This window comes from Micromesistius poutassou, assembly GCF_964030765.1.
Source record: "Micromesistius poutassou genome assembly, chromosome: 10".
Taxonomy (NCBI): domain Eukaryota; kingdom Metazoa; phylum Chordata; class Actinopteri; order Gadiformes; family Gadidae; genus Micromesistius; species Micromesistius poutassou.
In genome coordinates, this window is record NC_140280.1 from 6,123,460 (window position 1) to 6,149,869 (window position 26,410).

Here is a 26,410-nt window from a genome sequence, read left to right on the forward strand (position 1 = left end):
ATCAAGTGACTGGCACTCTGCTCTATGACTCAAAACACAATGATAATATTTATATGAATACGTGTTTTTGTTCACGGATGCAATATTTAAAAGTTTCAAAATAATCGTGAATTTGTCGAGTTTAAGCTATTAAGACGATTTTGCTGTGCAAGCCAGTGCGTGTTCATGTAGCGACGGGTCATAGCAAGATATAGAGCGCCCTCGCGTGGCAGTTACAGGCAACAGCATGCACTGCAGAGCAATTTTTTCAACTATTTTCAAAGAAAAAATGTTTCTCTTTGTCAAAGTTAATGCTAATGATTATCTTTCAATCATAATTATTCTGTTGAATATTTAAATATACTATTAAATGTATGTATGTATGTTGTCTAAAAATATATTCTGCAGAGGTGGTATATGGTCCATACAGTAGGCCTATATACTTAACACATTGTTTAATTTAGTCATTTTTCCACAAAATAATTTTTGTTTTGTAAGAATACATCATTAACCATTGCAAATGTGGTAAATGCCACATAGACTTTCGATTGTGATTTGAAAGACATTTTAAATATTAGCTGTTTGAAAACTCGATTTCTACATTAAAACTTCCAAACATGAGAATATGATCCATTTTATTACATGCATGCAGTTCTCAGTAAAATATATAAAGCTTTTAAACACAATATTCAATCATACAGTGGATACAAAAATTGCATAAAAAAAATATGTATATGAAAAAGTGGTAGATTTGGCTGAACCCCAGTTAGATTCAAGTGCATATAAACAATTGTCTGTACTCCTCAGGCACTTGGGTGTGTGGGTTGGCAAAGGGTCCTGCAGCTGCTAAGCCTATCATTTATCCAATGGGAAGTCTCGGTTGGAGTCAGATTGTCTCAGGGCCAATGGTGGCCAATGAGGCGACTTTGGTAGATGTGTCACATAAAAAGAACCACTGACCTGTTTTTGTCCTATACGTACACTGAGAGACTGAGAGTCAAAGTACCTTTAAGCAGTTCAAAAGAATTACCCTATTGTACCTAGTGGTTACGACATATATACGACTAATAACATGTATGTTTGATGTAAATCATTACAGAGATTACAATGAAAAATCATTGCAGCGATTACAATGATTCAATAATATAAAGCCATTATGTCAAATCAGCCTTCAGAGATGGCTGAGATCACAGTGATCAGCTAAAGCAGCTCTGGCTGAGCTACGGAACGTATTATCACTTTGAACATGACTTCACTTATTCAATTGAAAACATTCTGCTAGTCAATCAAAAATGCTTAAAATGCAGCACTTAGGTCAAGGTATGATACCTGATAAATGTGTATAGTACCAAGCTCTGATATCACTCAGATCTTTCATATCAACCTATTTAAAATCTAAAATTGTGTCATTGTAAGGCAGTACACACAATTCAGACTAAACTGAACTAGGAATCGCAATATGACAATCATTGTGTCTAATCTAAATATGACAATATAAGTTCATTATTAGTTGATTAATTGTATGTTTAATACATTCTCTGTCCTACCTCTGGTTTGGCCTATCCCAGAGTCCCAATCTGAGAGAGCTGTGATAGGCTGATAACACTGTCACTCTGGATGTGGGTCAGTGTGGGTTCAGTTTGCATTTACATTTACATTTAGGGCATTTAGCAGACGCTTTTATCCAAAGCGACTTACAACGGTTAATACACACCGACGGCGGAGTCAATCGTGCAAGGCGACAGCCAGCTCGTCAGGAGCAGTTAGGGTTAAGTGTCTTGCTCAGGGACACATCGACACTAGGAGGCATGGACCGATATGTTCAGGCGGTTGGGTTGAAGGCTCCATGGAATCCGTAGGGAATGTTGACCGGCACATTAGCTCTTCCCAGCTCCTCGAATGTTTGGGCATCCAAGACAAGGAGGAAGGTTCCTTTATCCTATGAAAACATAAGACATGATAGCATTAACGATATAATTCATTTTGGTTGACACAATGGTAATTCTTGAAATTTGGTTTGGTTGTTTTATTCAAATATAAAAATAGAATAAATAATAAAAAAAAAAAAAAAAAAGTATAAACATGGTTCCATTGTTTCACCAAGGCAAACATCTGAGCTTCTCTTCTTAAGCATTTTAAAATGCACCCATTGTTTTCCTTCTACAACTCATTATATCGGTATAGTGCTTAACCCTGCAGTCAGCCGCCCCAAGCAATTCAATTCAGTTGATTCAACTCTGCAATAACATATAAATCATTTAAAAAAATACAGCACAAATGCCCAAAAGGAAAGACTCCATAGATTATAGTGCATCCAATTTATGAGCCACTATATTGCAGTGTGTATCCGCTGTCCTGAGAGCAGCGCGCGCTTACGTCTGCAGTCTCCCTGCTTATTGTTCCGTCCGCCAAGCTACAACCCTGGCCTGTAATTCTCTCTTTCTGCAGCCAACAGCCCTATAAAAATCTTGATAAATATCCTCCGATAGCCACCATCAGCAGGAACGCGTGTGGTCGTAAAAGGTTTTATTCTTACCCACACATCGCTTCATTACCTGAACTTATATCACCCGTATACTCTGCGTGGACATTTTTCAAAAGTTGCTCGCTGTTAATGGCGTTGTTAGTTCATGAGTTTACTTTGAAAAGAAGTTTAGGGTTGTGTGGTGTTAAATAACAGCTTTTGTAGGTGTGTGTGGTGTTATTTTCACAAAGCACAACAAACCTATCGTGTCCATTATCTGCTAGGGACGACTAGAATGCTTTCCCCCAGCCTGCGTTGGTCAGACCAAATATGTATATTCCTCCTTGGTAAAGCGAGAGTGCGAGAACCCAACCCGTCTCAGACACAACATCTCTGATCATCTCTAAACCAAGTCATTATGTCACTATTTCATTAAATGTGACATGGTCCATGTTTCCTGATCTTGTGTCCATGACATTGCATTCTGTGTGCTTGTATATTATTTTTTGTGTATTTTACGTGTGAGCGGTATACTGAAATCTTTTTTGGATTTTCTTTTAATTACCCTTTTATTTAGCGTTTTGAGAAACCACGGCTCGTTTAGACATTAGACTTTGATTCTCATGCATTTGGAAGATTTATCTATGTATTTATAGTCACACAGGCCTATTAGTTACCATCACACCTCCAGACAGATCGGCTGTACTGTTTTTCAAGAGGGGTCACACAAGAGAAGACCTACATTGTTTACTAGGAGATAATGTAGAATATAATAAAAATGGCAATAATGACATTAACCTTTTTATTTATATATTTATATGAAAGAACAAATTGATCTAACATAATAATGAATGACGCAGTTGAGAATTCTACTCTGCAGTATGGCGATGTGTGACCGTCACAAGAACAGAGAGTTATTGAGTTTATTTTATATTATAGCCTATCGCAGAATTTGATACCGTAAATTTGTTTAAGAGGCATTTTATGTATTTGGTTTGTCTCGGATAGACTTTAGTTTGGGGTTTAATATTTCCCCTGTTTCACTTTCTAAACTCAATAGCTCATTGAGAGCCTAGATGTATCAGATTAGTCTTGTTTACACATTTTACATTGTTTCACACATTCTCAAGTGCCACTCGATGCCCTTGATATTAGAAAAACCACACGATGAAAACTAATATCAGTGCTCCAATTGTGTGAAATATTGTCCAATGCCCAGACTTATCTGAAAGTAATTTGTCCTTAACCAACAAGCTGTTTTGTTTTGCAAGCGAATATCATCCACTCAAATCACTGCGGTGCCTTTCTATTAACCACCTTAAATAAAATTATAGGAACAAATGATCAACAAACCGCTGTTGAGGACTCTAGCCGTACTCTACGTGCATTGAAGAGGCCCGGAGAGAAGAGGAACCCACAGTTATTGTTTTGGCCAGTATAAGGTACAATCGGAGAGACACGAATATATCAGAAACCTTTATTATATTTGGCATAGGCCTCCTTAATGTATTGTATGCAGACAGAACACACAGTTAAATTTCCCATTGGTGCTATCCTAAATGATCTCCTACGCTTCCAGCGGGTTGTGTGTTTCTACCTAGCGGGTTGGGATGGCTGTTCTGTGGACCTCAGCTCAGAGAACCGTGGGCTTCGGCGTCGCCTCCGCGGGCATTTCATCTCCTGTCTTCTCTATATTGTGCGGATGGGGGGGGGAATAACTTCTATTCATCTCACATGGATGGACACTCGCCACTTTTGTCCTGAGAGTCTTTTTTGCGCACGGTTGGGTTAGTTCACAGCACATGTCTAGCCGTAGTGTAGTGTAACTTTTGTTCTGGAGGGTGAAAGAACATTTTCACTGTAAGGAGTGAGATTAACGCACACTGGAACACCACTCTGAATCCTAATGTCCAAAAAATAAGTAGAAAATGATTGATCTTTGCACAATAGGAGAACAAAGTATCCCCAATGCACGTATAATCATTCTCCCTGAGCTGCTCTTCTGGGTTTCTGTATAAAGGGTTTTTTAGAAACATCAAGGTGATACGAGCTGAAGGGCTGATGACCTCTGCCTTCTGGGCCGCCGCCGCTGCTGAGACAGAGCTCCACGCACGAGCACATTGTCAGGATTCTATGAAGAACCCTCTGGAACTCCCTCCCTCTGGCCATCCGAAACTCTGATACACTCCTTTCGTTCAAAAGTCAGCTTAAATCCCATCTCTTCAGGACCACCTACAAAAACACAAATCATCCTCTGCCATCTTCCACCCTCTTTCTCTCTCTTAATGTGTTGTCTATTGTTGTAGTGTTGTTTATTTGCCTTTTGTTTGGGTGTCTGTACTGTCTGTATGTATTCCTTTTTGTAAAGTGTCTGTGAGTACCAAGAAAAGCACTGTAAAATAACGATCTATTATTATTATTATTATTATAACCACTGAGTACCCATATTTTATTTCTGCATTTTCAATGCATTATCAAGTTATGTAAAAAGTCATGTTTCATTTCCTAAAAACTGTCACTGCCTCATGTGCAGATAGCAGTGGCACGGCTGCGCTTTGCTTTTAATGGGTTGTGATACACACCGACCACTTTTCAGCAGTGCGTTTGAATGACTGCGACAACTATGGATCAATGTTTCCATTTGCCCGAGGACCCTTTTTAATCGCTTGGCGTTTTTGTGTACATTTGGTGTCAGGGGTCCACGTCTCTTGAGTTCCGACATGGATCCTGCCCACACGCTGCTCAGCTTTACCTGTGAGGGGGTGAGCACCACGGAGAGGATGACTCCCTGGTCCTCGTCGACGGCGTCGGGTGAGGGCACGAACACCGGCTCAGACGGGTAGAGGCCCTGCTGGTGCCACACCTGCGGACCGCACACACACACACACACACACACACACACACACACCCCCACACACACACACACACACACACACACACACACACACACACACACACACACACACACACGTCAACTCAACACACTATTCCTTATTTCCTGTGTGTTTAGTTAGCTCTTGCTAGTATCGCTAACTTTAAGATGCAATTCAAGGCGGTTGAGGATCAATGTACGCATTTAATTATTGTGACGCTGGACGTGACGCCTGTGTATCGTGTTCTTTATAACAAATACGGCGGCAGCAGCGCAGGAGGTAGAGCGGGTTGACTGGTAACCGGAAGGTTGGTAGTTTGATCCCCGGCTCTTCCTGGCTAGAGTGTCGAGGTGTCCCTGAGCCAGTCGCCTCACCCTGACTGTCGCTGACGAGCTGTGCTGTCGCCCTGCGTGGTTGACTCCGCAAGTCACTTTGGATAAAAGCGTCAGCCAGACCCCCTTAATGTAGAATGTAAAGACACCATCTGGGCCCCCCCCCCCTCCCAGCCCACCTTGAGGGACTTGTCCTGGAGGTCCATCTTCAGCAGAGAGTCCCCCACCAGGTGTCTGAAGCCACAGCCGTAGAAGTAGCGGTACGGCCGCGTGTTTTTCTGGCCGTAGTTGATCTGAGGGAACTCCAGGCCTCCGTAGTCATGGAGATCGTCGCCGTGGAGATCCTCGTGCTCGCACAGCACCTGCTCACAGAGAGAGATATTATTAAGCCTCCTCTTTATATGAGCTACTGTAAAGGCACAACCCGATATTCGTTTATTGTTTTGACACGTTGTGTCATTGTCAACAAAGGTCAGCATAGTCTTTTTTGCGCACGGTTGGGTTAGTTCAGGGCACATGTCTAGCCGTAGTGTAGTGTAACTTTTGTTCTGGAGGGTGAAAGAACATTTTCACTGTAAGGAGTGAGATTAACGCACACTGGAACACCACTCTGAATCCTAAGAAAATTATTGATCTTTGCACAATAGGAGAACAAAGTATCCCCCTCTATATATGATCATCTTATTTTATCTTCAACTGCGACTGCGACTCTGCTCACCTTGTCTTGGCCGGTCTTCACGCAGGTGGCCAGGCTGTCCGGTCTGGTGTTGAGGTTCTGGTCACTCGGGGTGTCGCTGGTGACGCCCAGGGGCAGGACAAAGCGCCTGGGGAACACTCTGGCCATATCGTTATAAACCTGGAGGACAGAAACATCATCAGCAGATATCCTGGGGACCCAAGCACAAAGGCTATCTGAGGTGCGCTGCTGGGTTCTTGGGGAAGCTAAGCAGGGCTTGTCGGGGGGAAATAGTATGCAATGAAATTAAATATGCCCGATGCCCCAGACAGTGACAGGGACACCGTCTTTCAGAGAGAACTTTCTTTCAGTTGAGACGTTAGACCGAGGTCCTGACCTCCCATGTGGTCAATCAAAGATCCAATGGCACTGTGCTGATCCAGGTGGCCAAATCCCCAACCTGGCTCTTGCCAGTGTGTCATACTGGCTTCCATGCATTCAGGGTGATTGGCTGACCTGATGAGACCCTTGAGACCCTCTTGGCTGACCTGATGGCGAGCATCTCATCAGCTCACCTGATGGAGAGAATCTCATTGGCTGATTTGAAAGAGAGCATATTACTCACTAACTTGATAGACTGCGTCTTATTGGCCGACCTGACAAAGACTAACCATGGGCTGACCCGATCAAGAGCATCTCATTGGCTGACCTGGTCGAGGGCGTCTCCAGACTTGCGGAGGTTCTGGATGAGGTAGTTGTTGATGGCCTGGCCGTCCTCTGAGCAACACATGTCCAGCATTAGGAAGCCGTCCTCCTCGAAGGCGTTGATCTGATGGAAGGTGGAGATGGCCTTGGTGTGGTACCTCACCGAGCTCGCCTGGAGAAACGACACCACATTACATCACATGCACACTGCCAACGCCTCTTCACTCCACCCTGCCTGGCCTGGATCTGTTCTGCACGCCTGGCTGCGATTACATGGCTACACACACACACACACACACACACACACTGCACGCTTGAGGTCATACTGTGCATGACATGGTTGAAGAATGTGCAAAGAAGCAAAGGATTGGAATTCTAGCATAGAGGCCAGCATGACCTCACTGCGGTTTGTCTGATGAAAACTACTAGCAGCATGGTGAGGCTGCCTTCATCATTATGCAGCTACCAGCTGGTAGAAACTTCCTAAAGTTTGCCCTAAATCTAGCCACTTTTAAGTCTCGGCTCAAAGTGTTTATTTTCACAGCTTCTTTCTTTTAAAGCCTTCCTTCCTGTGCATTGTATTCTTTATTCTTATGTTTGGTATTTCCTTTTATCACTGTTTTAAATGAACTGTATAACTAAACTTGCCTAGTTTTGCCTAGTACTAGTGCAGCTAGTATTTTCACATCCCCTAGTTCCTCATCTGGGATGACTGATTCCTTCAGATTTTTCTGACTGCTTGAACACCAACAGTGACCATTAGTCCTTGCAGCCAAAGCATTTACCAAGTGAGTGAAACTGAATGCCTGTCTCCGCTTTACACTCAGCTTGTCATTTGATTACACACTTCTAGAAACCACATTGACATGGGCAAACAGTTCACTGTTTCACTGATTTCAAAATCAGAGCTTGAGATATATGAATAGGCTACAGGTAGACGTTTGGTTGAAGACCACACTGGAGGCCAATAAGGGAGGAGTGTAAGAGGGGGTAAAGGAGAGGAAGACAAGGAGCTGGAAGAGGAGGAGGTGGAGGTGGAGCTGGAAGAGGAGGAGGAGGAGGAGCTGAAAGAGGAGGAGGAGGTGGAGCTGGAAGAGGTGGAGGAGGAGGAAGAGGAGGTCAAGAATGAAGAGGAGGAGGAGGAAGAAGATGAGAATGTGGGGGGGTGAAGAAGAGGAGGGGGGAGGAAGACGAGGAGAAGGACGAGGAGGAGGTGAAGAAGTAGAGGGGGAGGAGAAGTAAGATGAGGGAGAGGAGAGGACGAGGAGGAGGAAGAGGATTTAGGAAAACAATAATTGATGAAATCAGAGGGTCTTTGGTTGACCATGTTGTCAATCATAGGATGAGCATGATGGAGGCGGGGCCACAGGCTCTACTAAATCTGAGCCACTGTACACTGATATCACCCGGATATTTTGAGATGAGAACCGGCCAGTAACTCAGTGCTGCAGTTTGACTTGAAGGATATTGTACCGTACTTTCACAACAAGATGGATCTAGCACTAAAATCATTCAAATGTATTAACATCATATTGAGGAATCCCTGTCTCTACATTTGTTTGTCTTGTGTCTTTCAGAGAGTCTTGGAGCTAGAAGCAGATGCACAGGAACATGAGCTTATATATGTGGAGGAGGCAGGTTTTAACGCAAAAAAATTGGTTTCCTGATATGTTTGAGGTTAACTCTTATTGTTTGTCTTCTTGTTTCCTGGTTTGGTGTATCAAGGTGTAATTGGTGTTTTGCAAAAATAGCATAATATTTCAGAGGTCGTGCCTAAGCAATCAGAAAAAAATAATGAATCAATTACCTCTTATTCAACATTGCTTACTTAATATTATATATTGTTAACTTGACAGGCTCTGTGCTGGTGACCCCTCTGGCTCAGGCCAGTACCCATGGCTCTTGTGTACATGCTGGAGGTCTCCCCTGTCCGTGCGGCCTGCAGCCTCCACCCACCTGGCCTGTCTTCTTGTCCACCAGATGGAACACGGTGTCCTGCTTGGGGTCCCAGTAGATGCCTTCACTCAGTGCCTTCCCCCTCAGCTTACAGGTCACGATCTTCAGCAGGTCCATCTTGATGGGCTGCTCGATGAACACCACGTAATTCTCTGACATTGCTTCGGGATTACAGACGGAGAACAGAGACCAATGATGAGCTAAAAGACGCATTTAGAAACTTCCAAACTTCCCACGACTAAAAAGCAAAAATAGTTCAAATGACAAAAAGAAAGAAAGAGTTCAAATGACAAGCTTGGTGTTGATAATGGAATATAAACACCATATGTTTGGGATAGGATACATTTCTTAACGATTACACCTTTTTGTATTTGTTACCTTCTGATCAAGTACGGTTGTGAAATGTAGCCAGAATTTTCTTCATAAAATGATCATGATAACTAATCACTCACTACGCTGCCCAGAGGAAAGCAAGTGAAACGAGAAGCAGGAATCTGAGAAAAAAAGCTGGTGGTTCTCCCAGGCCATGGGCACCTGGTGACTCACCAAAGCTGTGGTAGTAGGAGGGGTGGGACTTGTTGGCAGGCATGATGGAGCACAGCACTGTGGCTCCCTGCAGAGTCTCAGTAGAGTCCGCCTTCTCTGGAGGGACCCGCACGATGTTGTACAGTGCACCTACAAGCAAGACAAGGGGCCTAATGTACTAAGACTTGCGTGGATTTCCGACTAAAACTTTGCGGACGCCAAAATCTGGAAAGCTGCTGCGCACAAAAAAATCTGGATGTATCAATCCTTGCGTAAGCAAGATTTCACGCAGATTCTCTTTGTACATCCCAATTAACGTGAAATTGAGCGCACATGCACAAGCCTGACTCTCCGCCCAGTCTCCTCCCTCATTTAATATGCTAATTAGTATAAATAGGCCTGCAGTAGTGCCCTCGTTAGGAGAAATACATAGTTCCAAGAGGATAGCTCTTGGGAATCTGAATCGGCTGATAAGCCAGTCATCAACATAAGCCAAAAAATCATAATAGTCGCGGAACACCCATTCATTTTGAATATCTTCTAACAAGGCCAACACTGCACACACGCACGCACACACACACACACACATCGATTATAGCCACATTTTGCGTATGCTTTTATATTCTCATTTATTTGGATGCATGCTCACGATAGGTTGTTCCCATACACCCAAGGTGTCAATAACATGTACATAATTCGAAATTGGCCGACTGGTTCATTGATGGATTTATTTTAAGTAACAATGGCTTGTGCTTACTCCACTCAACATCACATAAAAATATTGCAGTCAATAATTTCACAACAAATGCGTGAAGAGAAATCAATTAGCCCAGTGGTCCGGAAAATATGTAACGTTTAATAAACAAGCCATCACTGAAAATAATATTGCTTCCTTTTAATTTCCTTTTAATTCCAATATTGACAATTTAGTTTTATGGGTCTGTTTAAGTTTAGCCTAACAACTGTGTCACATTATGCGTCTCGACAACAATAACGCATGATTGAAGTGCATTTAAGATCACGTATAACCTCATATTGCAATATTACTTCATGACTCGTGATCGAGTAGGCCTAATGTTGTTGCGCTGCATTGCCTCTATGTGCCGCCAACTGACAAAATGCAGCAGAAATGTGCGTAAGCCAGGCATTTAGTTTGCGTGGAGAACCGCACTTTCTCACGTCAAGTCAGTCTTTGTACATCCGAACGTTTGCGTAAGAAGTTGCTTACGCAGCTTTTTTGTGCGTAAGCAAGCTTTGTACATGAGGCCCCAGGTGTTTACACACACACACACACACACACACACACACACCCTTACACACACAAACAAATACAACTCTTGCTCAAAAACAAGATGACTCCAAAACCAATATAAACACACACTTCCATACGTACACAGAAACACACCCACACACATAAACAAGGTAACAAACGTGATGTCACACAATCCTGCTGCTGCTGCTATTCTTATTTCCAGTATTTGGAATGGGGTTTGTTGATGTTTATGTCGAGAGAGCTTCCAATGCCCACAGCCCGCCTGCACGCACCTTTGCTCCCGTACGAGTTTCCCATGTTGTACACCGTCCCATCTGGGTCGTAGTGGGGGTGGGCAGTGGCCCCATTCACAGCCACAAACTTGCTCCAGTCTACCTGTAATGCAATGTAGACATACGAAAACCCTAAATGTAAGTCTTAACTCATGACTGGTTGACTTGTTAGCAGAAGAAAGCATGATCTCAAAAGGATTTGGCCGATTTTAGTTAGTTGTTGACATGTAAACCAGCCAGGATTTTTGTTAAGCTCACCACTGCTCGCGGTGTACATACGTTCAGGAATTAAGCAGTTGGCTAGCCAGTGATATCCATTATATTCCAGAAGAGTGATTAGCATCTCCCAAAACTGTATATTGTTTTCTTTACAACAGAAGTGAACAAATAGTAACTTCCGTGGATAGGGAGTTTTCCCCAATAGTGCTCACAGAAAAAACAATCTGGACCGCACCACTGGGCCAGCATGTCTATGTCGATGTCTGTGTCTATGTTGACATGCTTGTCGACATAGACAACATCAACAATTCAACAATCAACCTGAGGTCTTAGCAACCAGGCCTTAACTATAGAAGTAAAGGTTATTCATATAGCGCAATTTAGAGACAAAGGTCCCACAGTGCTTCACAATCATAAATAAATATGAGACAATAAAAAACACATAAGAGTAAAAAGACATAAAATACAGTACAACCAGCATAGCGCTAGCCCAAAGCCTGCATGAAAACATTACTCTTAAAGGGGATACGCCCAGATATCTCAGACTCTGTGGACACTGTTAAAGTGTCCACAGAGTCTGCAGTAAGTAGAGGGAGAGGGCGTGCATTCCACTGGATCCAAAACACCAAAAGCATGATCAATCAGTTGTGAATTGCGTGCAGAGAACAGTAAATAACAGATGCTCTTATGTGTTCTATTTGGGGTTAATGATTACCTTTTCTATCGATGCTAGGCTCTCTGGATCCACTTTGTGCATCAAGTTGGTCTCAGTGCTGACGTAGTAGTCTCCCTTGTATTTCACAAAGCTCACACTTGCATTGTCCGTGGGCTCTGCAATCAGATCATTCACAACATTATAGTGCAGATCAATCTATCTATCTATCTATCTTTATATATATGAGTTCTATTTCAGGTTCAGTTGATTTCATACATGTATTAATTGAAGGAGTTTGCCCGCTCAGTGTGCCAACACAGCTGTTTAGTGACATGAGGAGGACTCCAGAGATCCACCCTTGTTTGCTCGCCGGAATGCTGAACTTGCACTTAACGTAGCATTCATAGCATGTGACCGGAATGAGTCTCAAGTTCAAGACTGCAGCCATTCCCTCATAAACATTCTTTGTGTTTCATGTGACTTCTCTCCCGGCAGACATTGGTTGGGTGCTGCATCGTGCTAGTGTTGGATGTAAAGAGGAACATCTGTTTCCCATCATCGCTGTACAACCAGGAGGCCCAGGGAAATAAATGTAACCAAACACTATGAACCACACTCGCTATGAACCACACTCACTATGAACTACTCACTATGGACCACACTCGCTATGAACCACACTCACTATGGACCTGAACCACACTCACTATGAACCACACTCACTATGGACCACTCACTATGGACCACACTCACTATGGACCACACTCACTATGGACCACACTCACTATGGACCACACTCACTATAGCCACACTCACTATGGACCACACTCACTATGAACCACACTCACTATAGCCACACTCACTATGGACCACACTCACTATGAACCACACTCACTATGAACCACACTCACTATGAAAAACACTCGCTATGAAACACACTCACTGACTTCTTCAGACAGAAGACATGAGCATGTTGTGGCTTAAATATTTGTGATTTATTTTTTACAATGCTCTTGTTTTATTTTGTCCTTTAGCACAGGCTTTTATCCAGGGCAGGTGGGGGTCAGGGGTCAGATACCTACATCTAGGCTGCGGACCGTCTTGGAAATTATCTTGTGAGAGTGAAACTCCTGAAACGTTGTGTAAAAACTGTGTAGTTGACGTAACACAGCTGAATGAGAGAGTAGGCCTGCACACAACACAGCTGGCCATAGGCGCTCTTCCAAACAGCCATCTTCTATAGTGTATATATTAACATACACACCCTGTCACATGTCTTCAATCTGTGATATTTCAGAGCATGTTGCGTGGTTCTGTTTCACATGTATATATTTTTAAGTCACACAGCAATCTGTCAAAAGGCAGCTTGATGTTAAAACAGGATAAGAACCAATGCCACCACAAATTCTACATTTTGAACCCAGAACAAGTATCCAGTAACTAACCCCTCTATTATGGTAACACAGTATCCAGTAACTAACCCCTCTATTATAGTAGCACAGTATCCAGTAACCAACCCCTCTATTATAGTAACACAGTATCCAGTAACCAACCCCTCTATTATAGTAGCACAGTATCCAGTAACTAACCCCTCTATTATAGTAACACAGTATCCAGTAACTAACCCCTAGTAACACAGTATCCAGTATCTAACCCCTCTATTATAGGAACACTCAACCTTTCCGGTCCTCATTTCAGGCGGTCACTTACGGATCATCTCAAAGCGTGAGAGAAAGCGCTGGAAGAAGTTTTTACAGGGGTCGGGGAGGGCCAGCGTCCCGAACTCGGACACCATGATGCGGTCCTTCTCGCTGTTCTTCATGTAGGAGTCGCTCTGCAGGAAGCGACTGCGGTAGGTCACCTCTCCCGCCGCGATCTTGAACTGATGCAGTAACGCCATGCCGTCAAACCAGTGGTTGTAGCTGCGGAGGGGAAGGGACATTCAAGGCGTTGTTACTCCTAGGATGGGAGAGGATTAGGGCTGATACAGATTGCCATATGGAACTGCTGCAACAGACAAAAACAACAACATTGTTATGTGAATGACAGCACAAAAAAGGTGTTACTATCTGTACTTTTCACTTGATCTACTGATAATGAATGATATTACACATTTTTTACAATATTGTCCAATTATTTCAGTCATTTGTGGCCAGTATATCAGTAAAGAATATTTTGGGTAAAGAATTTTTTTTTTTTAATTATGTGTATCACTTTTTGTTTAGGACTCACTGAGTGTTCCCAAACTCAAACTTCCCCGGTCCGTTGCGGAGCAGGTTGCCGTGGATCCAAGAGGGGATGGTCCCCTGTACGGTGGTGGGGATGGGCTCGGGGGTCTCCTCCACGGAGCGCACCAGGGGAGCAATGCACTCAAGGCCTTTAAGTACCCATGAGGCACTCTTCTTCTCCCCACTGCCATCGGATAGCAGGGTGTCATCTGCGTAGAAAGCAAGGTGGTTTATATAGACACAAAAAAACTCGCCCTGGCTTACACATCGAGTATTTAAGCTTAGCATTTTTTTTAGGTTTGAAAGACTTATACTTTATTAGACTAAACCTCAGCATGTCCCACACAAACATACTCTTGCCACATTTGGTTTGTTGGGATCTGGTCACACTATCTGTAGGGGAAGAGCTGACACCTGCACCGGGGTACACAGTAAGGGTGGGACAAAATATAGATGCTGAAATATATAGTTTCCCTTCTTCGTGTGATACGAGAATCGATAAACTGGCACTAAATATCAATATAATATTTTCAATAAAAAAATGTTTTTCTTTGTTTTTTTAAGAATTTACTTGGCATTTTTATGGCATTTTTATACTCCTGAAGCGTTAGACAGGAAATACCCGAAATATCTATATTTTCATTAATAAAATAGGGCACTCTAAACCGATTTCCCTGCTCCTCGAGGTGGCACTCAACACATGAATGAAGGAAACTTGAAGGGAACTAGAAGTTAACTAACCAAAGATGAGTAACTGAAAAACTCAGTTTGGACCATGAATAAAGACCGAAATCCAGTACCTTTTCACAGTCATTTTGTATTCATCGTTGGACATATATCTTGATGTATCGTTATAGGATTGCCTAACAATATATTGATTATTTCAGAATCGCTGTATCGCGTTATTGGTATCTCGTATCGTGAGGTACCCTGTGATTCCCACCCCTAATAGGCTACCAGTAGCGTAGTCATAAATGTCCATATGGGTGGGCACAGAAAAAAATGGGCGGGCAAAACCAATTTGATTGAAAATAAGATAGGCCTAGATTAGATGCACCATACAAACATTAATCAGGCATGTTATATTTATGACATAAAGGAATTTATTAAAGGCATTTTATCACAGCTGACAAACTACACGGACGTTTTTTAAACTTGCGCAAAACTGCATCTGCGCATCACATTTATTGAACGCAGGCAGAGCTGCCAACTCTCACGGTCCACCCCCGCCCCCCCCGCGTCAACAATCCCGATCGCCCCCCCCCCCCCCCACAGTCAACATTTACACCCGCGGACCCTATTACCCATGTTACTCCCGTATACGACAATGCAATGCGGGCGCATTTACTGACGCAAATGACGTTCAGAAATGTTCAGCGTAGTGTCCGAATTCTCGTTTGTTCGTTCCCTATATAGTTCACTATATCATAAACAATATATAGGGAATAGTGAGTGAGGGAATAGGAAACGATTTCGAACACAGCTTTGCGCGCATTTTTAGATGGTGAACGTAAACGAATGAAAGCCCTATGATTGGATGGCCGAGAAAAAGGCTGACAATTAAGGGCTGATTATTTCATTGACGCAGATGCAATTTTGATGCCAACATTTCTCATTTTCTTAAATTCATCTGGAAAATCATAAAGGGAGGAGACAGTGGAACTGGAGTTGTCGTTGTGGCTATGGGAGAGATGAGGCTGGTGGTCATCATCAACGGGGGACAGCTGGAGGTCAGAGGCAAAGGGGGGAGGCATATTGTCGATGGTGTTGGGCAGGCTGTTGTCTCTCTTCAAGGTCTGTGGTCTGTCTGCTATCTGTGTGTCAGATAGTGGGACAGTAGATGTGTGGGGGAGGCTGTAGTCTCGCTTCTTCTCATGGTGGGAGAGTGAGAAGAGAAGATTGTCAACATTACTTGTGAAGTTTTGAGCCTAACCTGTTTGGGTGTAGGCCATCTGCTCTGAAAAGATATTTGCGCCCCCAGAACAAGTTGAAATTGTCAATAAAGCCCCTTCCTCTTTCATTGCAGACTCTTGAAAGCCATGTATTCAGTGCAAGTAGACGACTGAATCTGTTTATTCCCCTGTCAACTGCTGGTATGGGTCCACTGATGAATGACCTAACGTGTCATTTGTCCAGTGTGTCCAATAGTTCAGTAAAATCCCTCTTCAGAAGTTCTGACTGTTCTCTTCGAATATCATTAAGTCCTGCATGCACAATAACCTGTGAGATTTTGGGGTTTTCCAATATAATTGTGGTTAGTTTCTGGTTGACATCACTAACCATCACATCTGGGAAGTAGCATGTTTTGATCTTCTTACCGGTTATATCCTTTATGGTTGAGTCTCCTACAATCAGAGTGTCTGGTTCATCTGCTTTCTGTGAGATGGGCCCTTGTTGGCTTGAGGTGGCGGTGGCAGACGCATGCACAGCTCGACTCCGTGGCGACTGTTCTTGTTCCGTCTCTGTCCCCACCGTCCGTCCGGACGCATCCTGGGGCTCAGGGGTGCCCGGGTGGCAGATGCATGCGCAGCTGGCCTCTCTGGCAACAGGGTCATGGTCGGTCTTTGTCCACACCATCCGTCTGGACGCATCTCGGGGCTTAGGGGTGCATGGGTGGCAGGCGCGTTCGTGGACTCCTGGAGTGGCAGGAACCGGTTCTTCAGCGGCATGGTAAACTTCAGCGATTGGCTAATCCGGCTGATTTTAGCTTTGGGAAGCTTAGCATTTGGCGTTGAGTGAACTTGTTGATTCACTTTGGAATGTTGTTTGGGCTTAGCGCCGACTCTGTGCCAATGAGAGGCAGTTGGAATTGTCTCTCTCTTGTCCAGCTTCGGGAAGGATACAGTGTAGCTTTGATCATCCTGTTGTGTATTTGTCTGAGCTAGCTCAGCAAACTCACCCATCGGCACTGTATCCTGGAGGAGTCCTTTGCATTTTTCTAATGCTGCTAGCCTCGTTTCAAATAGAGCCACTGTCTGTTGCAGTTTGGTGCAGTCTGTGCATTTCCCAGTCTCTGTGCCTGAGACATCCGAGTACAGAGGCATGTTGGCGATAGGAAAGTCCAAGGCTTTTGCTGCGGTCTGATCCGGTAGTCAAAGTGCCAAAAAGTATTGTTGAATCAAGCAATTGAGGTTGACAGAAACAAACTATATATTCGATTTCTTCATTTGGTTACAACAAAAACACAAGTGCTTAAAATAGTAGAAAACCACAATGTTTACTACATGTGATGCTCGGAGTAGCCATCTTTGTTACTGAACTCGGGGTCCTCTGAGTTCAGACGAGTTGACGAGTCGTTTTTATGACCTCGGGGGCGTTCTATTTGCAACTTCCGGTTCGTAACTCGTAAATCCGACTCGCAGATCGAGTCGGGTGGACAAATAGAAGGCACCAATAGAAGGCACCATTAAAGGGGGGGAAAGCAAGTTCAAGTTTAACATCGATTTGCAGTGATCACTTGGCTGAAGGGTTTTATATGCCTATTCATTACATAATTAGCGCATTTGAAACTTGTGTGGCCTATATGGGTGCGGCTTATTCTGCTTTTTTAAATACATAAATGAAAGGCTTGCGGTTTATCCATGATGCAGCCTATATGCGGGAAATTACGGTAGGCCCCGACAGGGCGACCCCGTGTGTTTTGCGCGTGTGTTTGTGTGTGCGTGCGTCGCTATTATGTTGACTACACACTCAACATGCCGAAAATATTGAACATGTTGGATAACCCCGATTTTGAGATCGGGTGGTCTGAAGTTTATGAGATTCTATCTTAGAACACTACGGCAGACAGGATAATCTTGGCCGATTTTCGTCCCGATTCGGCTGCCATGGGAACGCCACCCCGATTCTCGTAAGGGGCAAATCGGCCACGATATCGTGACATTTATCTTGTAGTGTGGGGTCAGCTTTAAGGGGCTTATTTTAAGCTGAACCCACACTACAAGATAAATGTCCCGATATCGTGGCCGATTTGCCCCTTACGAGAATCGGGGTGGCGTTCCCATGGCAGCCGAATCGGGACGAAAATCTCAAAATCGGGGTTATCCAACATGTTAGATATTTTCGGCATGTTGAGTGTGTAGTCAACATAATAGCGACGCACGCACACACAAACACACACGCAAAACACACACACACACGCTGACCCGAAGGTGCTCCATAATGCCAAAGCGCATTCAATTCTTTACTTTTCAATACTTTTCAATTTTCGTTTCCAAATATTTATTTAAAAACGAAAATATCTGTTTTAGTGCGTGTGTGTTAAATTAAATGTTTTTATATCTTAAACAAATTCCGTTGCAAATAGGAGGCGCGCAGCATCAATATCCTAACACAGACACATTTTGCAGATTGTAAATTGGCATGATACATTGTAAACGTTCACAATCCTGCTCTATGCTCCGTGATATTTTGTTTATCATCATTTCTATTAACTTCTGCGAGGCGCATAAAGTGGTCATGTAGATCGGTCGTCTGCCCGTCTATTGCGCGTATCACACATGAGCAGATCTTGCACACAACGTCAGTCGTGTCCCTTGGCTGTACTCCCGTGGCCTATTTGTTGTATATTTAGGGACCGAGCCAAACTTGGCAAGGACCCTATTGAAACCCTCGTGTTTATTAGGGACCGAGCCAAACATGGCAAGGACCCTATTGAAACCCTCGTGATTATTATTATTATTATTATTATTTTCCACGACTTCGACTGCATTTTTCCCCCCCTGCACATATTCTAAAACTCAAAATTTTTTGGTGCAATTGTGGGGACTGGTGAAAAATTTGATATTCTAGCCCTCAAATTCACATTCGCCCCTAGGTGGCGCTATAGCAACTGTTCAAAAGTGCAAACTTTGCACAAGCATATCTCGCCACCGGTTTGACCTACACTCATGAAACTTTGCACACACATGCATATCCTCATGATGAACAAAAAAGTCTCTTGAACTGAACACTTCCGGTAGCCATATTTTCCGCCATTTTGAATTTAGTTAAAAACAGTAAATTCCCCAAGGATCCCAGGTTTTTCGACTTTGACAAAAATACTTTGGCACATATCATATATGGCCCATTATCTTCAATCTGACTTAAGGATTAGTCTCTACAATAAAGTTTAGAGCACCAATGAGTTCTAAAAGTGGTGTGGTTGAAACCTCGAAAATAGTTAATTGCTCATATCAACGTCAAGTTGGACGCCTATGATGTTGGCCCCAATACAAAAGTTGTTCAGAATCAAATTCTGAACAAGATAAAGTCAACATATTTTCAAATGGGGCGTGGCATCGAAATGGGCGTGGCCTGACACTAAAATCGCCACAGTTCATAGACGCAATGTTTGATTTCAGCAGGAGCGACTTAGTGGCCGTTAGGTACCAAAGTTCTAACTGCTCACCAAAAATTTAGTCGATTTAAAAAACAACATGGCCGCCAGAGCCTCAAAATCACTGTGCGGAGACCGTAATAGTTATGAATATGAAATTCACAGCACACGTGTAAACTGGTGCCGATAGCTCACATACCAAAATTCGTGTTTCTATTTTTTGTAGCGCCCCCTACAGGAACTTTAAAAAGCAGCCCCTGCGCCACGTTTCACCAATATGTATGAAACTCAGTATTCACGTACAATGTGCCCATACCTACAGAAAAGCCTCTTGGACCCATGCCCCAAACCCCACAGGAAGTCGGCTATTTGCATTTCTAATTTTCACTTTTGGCGGCCATTTTGAATTTTTTTCACTTTTTTGCCTTGTATTTGAATGAACTCCTCCTAGGGATTTTATCGGATCTGCTTCAAAATTGGTCGGTACAGTCATGAAGTGGTGCTGAACCAAAATCATGCTATTTGTGATTGTACATTGAAGGGCGTGTCGGTGGCATGCCGTCAAAGTTGGCCATTTTTGAATTCCGTCGCCTTGTATTAAACTTACTCCTCCTAGGGAATTTATCAGATCTGCTTCAAAATTGGTCAGTACAGTCATGAAGTGGTGCTGAACCAAAATCATGCTATTTGTGATTGTACGTTGAAGGGCGTGTCCGTGGCATGCCATTAAAGTTGGCCATTTTTGAATTCCGTCGCCTTGTATTTGAACTAACTCCTCCTAGGCAATTTATCGCATCATTGATGTAGGGTTAATGAACATGTAATTCAGTTAAATGTGGTCTTACATGTTAATGTCAAAACAATCAGTAGGACACCACAGGGCACCTCTGCTTCTACAGATTACATAAATTTGCGAATTTTTTTTAAAACTGCGCTTTTTTAAAACTGAGCGCAGTGATGAACGGGACCTCGTGCCGGCTTGCGGCTGCGTCACGTGCGGTCCTAACATGTGCACATCTTGCCAGCACACATGTTACGACGGCACGTGACGCGGCCGCAAGCCGGCGCGATTTTTTTTTAAAACTGCGCGCAGTGATGAACGGGACCTCGTAGTGGCGGCTGCAAGCCGGCGCGAGGTCCCGTTCATCACTGCGCGCAGTTTTAATTATTCTTATTCTTATTTTCCCTCATCTTCGACTGCATTTTTCCCCCCCTGCACATATTCGAAAACTCATTTTTTCTTGGTGCATTTTGTGGGACTGGTGAAAAATTTGATATTCTAGCCCTCAAATTCACATTCGCCCCTAGGTGGCGCTATACCAACTATGCCAAAATTTCAACGTTTGCACAAGCATAACTCGTCACCGGTTGGACCTAAACTCATGAAACTTTGCACACATATGCAAATCCTCATAATGAAGAAATTTGCAGATACTAACTTAGCACTTCCGGTAGCCATATTTTCCGCCATTTTGAATTTAGTTAAAAACAGTAAATTCCCCAAGGATCCCAGGTTTTTCGACTGTGACCAAAATCCTTTGGCACATATCATATATGGCCCATTATCTTCAATCTGATTTAAGGATTAGTCTGTACAATAAAGTTTAGAGCATCAACGAGTTCTAAAAGGGGTGTGGTTGAAACCTCGAAAATAGTTAATTGCTCATATCAACGTCAAGTTGGACGCCTATGATGTTGGCCCCAATACAAAAGTTGTTCAGAATCAAATTCTGAACAAGAAGTCAACATATTTTCAAATGGGGCGTGGCATCGAAATGGGCGTGGCCTGACACTAAAATCGCCACAGTTCATAGACGCAATGTTTGATTTCAGCGGGACCGACTTAGTGGCCGTTAGGTACCAAAGTTCTAACTGCTCACCAAAAATTAAGTCGATTTAAAAAACAACATGGCCGCCAGAGCCTCAAAATCACTGTGCGGAAGACCGTAATAGTTATGAATATGAAATTCACGGCACACGTGTAAACTGGTGCCCATAGCTCACATACCAAAATTCGTGTTTCTATTTTTTGTAGCGCCCCCTACAGGAACTTTAAAAAGCAGCCCCTGCGCCACGTTTCACCAATATGTATGAAACTCAGTATTCACGTACAATGTGCCCATACCTACAGAAAAGCCTCTTGGACCCATGCCCCAAACCCCACAGGAAGTCGGCTATTTGCATTTCTAATTTTCACTTTTGGCGGCCATTTTGAATTTTTTTCACTTTTTTGCCTTGTATTTTAATGAACTCCTCCTAGGGAATTTATCGTATCTGCTTCAAAATTGGTCGGTACAGTCATGAAGTGGTGCTGAACCAAAATCATGCTATTTGTGATTGTACGTTGAAGGGCGTGTCCGTGGCATGCCGTCAAAGTTGGCCATTTTTGAATTCCGTCGCCTTGTATTAAACTTACTCCTCCTAGGGAATTTATCAGATCTGCTTCAAAATTGGTCAGTACAGTCATGGAGTGGTGCTGAACCAAAGTCATGCTATTTGTGATTGTACGTTGAAGGGCGTGTCCATGACATGCCATTAAAGTTGGCCATTTTTGAATTCCGTCGCCTTGTATTTGAACTAACTCCTCCTAGGCAATTTATCGGATCATTGATGTAGGGTTAATGAACATGTAATTCAGTTAAATGTGGTCTTACATGTTAATGTCAAAACAATCAGTAGGACACCACAGGGCACCTCTGCTTCTACAGATTTTAAAACTGCGCTTTTTTAAAACTGCGCGCAGTGATGAACGGGACCGCGTGCCGGCTTGCGGCTGCGTCACGTGCGGTCCTAACATGTGCACATCTTGCCAGCACACATGTTACGACGGCACGTGACGCGGCCGCAAGCCGGCGCGATTTTTTTTAAAAACTGCGCTTTTTTAAAACTGCGCGCAGTGATGAACGGGACCTCGCGCCGGCTTGCGGCCGCGTCACGTGCCGTCGTAACATGTGCACATCTTGCCAGCACACATGTTACGACGCCACGTGACGCGGCCGCAAGCCGGCGCAAATTTTTTTTAAAACTGCGCTTTTTTAAAACTGCGCGCAGTGATGAACGGGACCTCGTGCCGGCTTGCGGCTGCGTCATGTGCGGTCCTAACATGTGCACATCTTGCCAGCACACATGTTACGACGGCACGTGATGCGGCCGCAAGCCGGCGCGAGGTCCCGTTCATCACTGCGCGCAGTTTTAATTGTTGATGTTGTTATTGTCATGCGTGTTCTGGTTATTTGCGCATGATTAAACATGAGTCTTTATATGGCGATAAAACAAAGCTTTGTTGCGTTTTTTTCCTTCTTTTTGAAGTGGGGATCGGGGGTGCGCCAACCCGGTTGGGACGTAAAGGGGGTGCGCAGGAAAAAAAGTTTGGGAACCGCTGCTCTAGATCTACAATCTCTTGTCTCTCGATCTATTGTCTCGTGCTGGATGACGTAGCCTACACGGCCGAGAATCGGATAAGATTATCCTGTAGTGTGTGGTGTTCCGTCTTGTGTTCTAATCTTATGTAGGATCGGAGAGCAAAAATCGGCTGCGATTCTCGTTAAGTGTGTGTACTCCGACTCAAAAATCGCATAAGATAAAAAAAATCGTGTAGTGTGGGGCAGCCTTAAGATAATAACCGGCTACTTTCTATAGGCTACATTATTACACGGCTACTTGCCGAAACGAAAAAATAACTTCACACGGTGTGTCTTTTTACAATTTATTTGTTACCATTCGTAGTGTTGATCAGCAGAGAAATAGTCCGCCAAGACGTTGACGTCGCTAAGCAACCGAATCCGCTGGGTTTGATAAGTTACCGGACTACTTGCAGAGTGATACACAGACGTGAATCAGGCTAAAAAGCCATTTTCCTTGACAGTGCAAGTTCGGGTTGCATAAAAGTATAGACGGACCAATTGCGAACTACCGCAGCTGCTGATGCCATCTCTCTAAGTTACCCGCACCCACCCCAAACCAATCGGAATAAGTGTATACATGTCGATTATAGCGGACTACACCACCTCTTCTATTCCGCATAGAATTCTATTCCGATCAGAGAATTGTATTCCGATTGAGGCGTATATATGATCATTTTTTATTCCGATTGAGCTGTTCTTCCACTTTCTATTCAGAACAGAAGTGTCCATGTAAACGCGGCTAGTGTGTATAGGCTACTTTCTCCAAATCTGTTTGTATTCTAATGGTACGGACAAATATGACTAATCTTTAGTTATTATTAGTCATAATTGATTGATCGAACTAGTTAACGGTAAAATGATTACAAACAATTAATGCTGCAAATTTCTTCCAGCTCAGCAGAAAACCATACAGTATCCTACTAAATCCAGTTGTTGTACCATAACGACAGCTGCAGAATAGCCTACGTAATTTCTTGAAGGAATATATACATAAAGTGTTCTTAATATTGGAACATTGTTTCATTAAATCAACATAAAACGATCGATGTACATAGACGAACATATCAACAAGAATTGAGAAGTAGCCCAACTATCACTTATAAAACCATTAGTAATGATGCGTCCCAGTAACTGCACTCCAAGGCCACTTAAAAAAAGGCTTACTATTGGGTTGAGAATGACCACACAAGCTGTACGGATGTAAGATATGCCTACCTGGACGATCCATCTTCACAGGTGCCATGATGATACTGCGTGGAATAAACAAAGCCTTCCGATAGCTTGTTACGAATGCATGTCAGTTCTGTGTTGTTGTTGCTGCTGCGCAGTAGATCCTCCGCGCGCGCAGCCCGCTGACTCGGTGTGACGTAATGCTGTTACGCAACGCAACAACATCGCGCCTGTAGACTGCGCCTGCATCCAAAATGCACGATTATTGAAACACATAGTATGGATTCAGGAAATTATATTGTAATTTGCATTTGAAAGGCTGCAATCCTTGCCATCTTGCTGTCTCTATGCTGGTCCATGTCTATGCTTTCTGCCCCCTGTACCCATCATCTGTTACGTTTCCCAGAAACCTGTCTATAGTGAACTGTGGACTCCCCCCTCTAAAACAGGATGAAAAGCTCAGCGATCCTTAGTCTGTACTATTGTTAACGTCACATAGAGGCAAGCTGGGTAAAGTTCGAGGCATGAGAACTATGGTAGAAAATAATGAAGGTTTAAAAGGATATCTCTGCCATATGTTTGGAATAATAGTAGAAAATAACCGGGTCAACAGGGTGGGGAGGGCCCTGTCCCTTCGTCATTCATAACACCTCAGAGGGTCCTGGGCTGACCGGCCTTCACCAGACAGACACTCCTCTAGTCAATGATATCAGCCTATTTCTCAGTTCACTTAGATTATAAGTATAAGGTTAACTTATAAGTACAGCATACAATAATATAAGATATGTATTGTTACAACAAAGCCAAATGTTAAACACTTGATATTACCTGGCTCTCCTTGGTCAACAAGAGCCTGCACTCTTTCACATCACGGTGAGCGGAGACACTCTCCTGCGGTTCCCCCTCCTTATGTTCTCGTGATGCGTATTCTGGCAATGTGAACTGGCTGAGTTCACTCAATTAATTCATAGGCCTACTTTTGTTAAAGTCAGACAGTACCAGCTTTATGATCATGACTATATGCCACAGCAAAGTGGCATTATTAACTATTACAATGCATGTTTTACTGTTTAAATTAATATTGGTTTTACAGGGCTCATCTCTTAAACACATGTGGTAAGCCATGGTGATTTAAGATCAGGTTAATAAACAAGGCGTATATTGATTTTAATCAAAGACCTCACTTCATATAACTAATGTGTAATCTATAACTTTGTGTAACTACAATGTTTTTATGTAATTCTTGCAAAATGACTGTATTACTGTATCTATATTGTATTACTGAATGTATTGTGGACAGTGGAGGCGGGAAGATAAATGCTAACGGGGAATGGGAAGGATTAGAGCATTGTGTTGGCAGAGCAACACAATGGGAATATAATTTGGGTCCTGACGACCGTTCGGGAGTTCTTTGCAAACCAACTCAGGTGATGTTGTTACTCTGTGCAGTGACAATAAAGCCTTGATCAGTCCTTCTCGACCTCTCGTATTTTGTTGATGAGTATTACATTGTGGGTTTTATCCACAACATAATCAGCAGAATGATCTGCATTATCTGTACAACATGTGTGATGTATGTGTATGCATGTGTGTGTGTTTTTGCATGCGTGTATACGTATATATGTATGTATGTGTGTGTATGTGTGTATGTATGTGTATTGTGATGGAAAAATCTACATGTTGTTCATTTTATAACTTAGGCCTTGTTTTCTAAATTTGCTTATTGTCTTGCCATCCTGCCTTTCTCCAGAGTATTATCTATTTATTGACCTATTAGTATCTATTTATTGACCTTTGTGCTTGATTCAGCCACCTCACCAGTGAATGATGTCTACAATGTGCTCTGGTCAGCTGTCCTACCTTCCTCCTTAAAGGCAAATCGAAATGTTTACCCTTGTGCTCTGGTCAGCTGTCCCACCTTCCTCAGTGGCATCTAAATCTGTTTCTCTGTTTTTATGTGTCTTTTAGGTAAGTGCTGTCTTTCTTGGCCAGGGCTCATTTGTAAAAGAGACTACTGTCTCAATGTGAATACCCTGGTAAAACTAAAGATTAATAATAATATAAATGTAAACCCTTCTCTATGGGTCACCGGCCTACCTTCCTAAGAGTCAACCAATAATATTAACCTTCGTACTTGGGTAAACTGGTCGCAAGGGAGAAGACATCCTCTTAGGCACTCTTCTGCTTGATGTATATATATGTATATACCGTATGTATGTATATATATATATATATATATATATATATATATATATATATATATATATGTGTGTATGTGTGTATATATATATGTGTATGTGTGTATATATGTATGTATATATATGTATGTATGTATGTATGTATGTATGTATATGTGTATATATAT

General features: G+C 43.0%; 1 protein-coding gene, 1 long non-coding RNA gene and 1 pseudogene across 3 annotated transcripts in view; 1 reads left to right on the plus strand and 2 right to left on the minus strand.

Annotated features, from left to right (window-relative positions):
- The window catches only part of LOC311354688, a 71,305-nt gene extending 58,779 nt beyond the window's left edge, over positions 1–12,526 (plus strand). The window contains exons 4-5 of the long non-coding RNA XR_014637290.1: positions 5,139–5,254; positions 12,425–12,526. This is a non-coding gene — a long non-coding RNA (uncharacterized lncRNA). The remainder of the gene's footprint in view (positions 1–5,138; positions 5,255–12,424) is intronic.
- Positions 580–24,953, minus strand: LOC311354687 (carotenoid-cleaving dioxygenase, mitochondrial-like). The gene is made up of 12 exons (XM_084474516.1): positions 24,091–24,953; positions 14,159–14,363; positions 13,637–13,848; positions 11,990–12,105; positions 11,056–11,158; positions 9,532–9,660; positions 8,986–9,146; positions 7,034–7,201; positions 6,367–6,504; positions 5,828–6,010; positions 5,196–5,306; positions 580–1,918 (listed from the first exon to the last, which is right to left on the minus strand). The coding sequence occupies exons 1-12, from the start codon at positions 24,116–24,118 to the stop codon at positions 1,802–1,804; spliced, it is 1,671 nt and encodes a 556-aa protein (XP_084330642.1). The 5' UTR covers positions 24,119–24,953; the 3' UTR covers positions 580–1,801.
- Positions 15,823–17,729, minus strand: LOC311354910 (annotated as a pseudogene). Its single transcript has one exon. The product of its transcript is annotated as an uncharacterized misc_RNA (transcript).
- Positions 24,954–26,410: the final 1,457 nt, after the last annotated feature.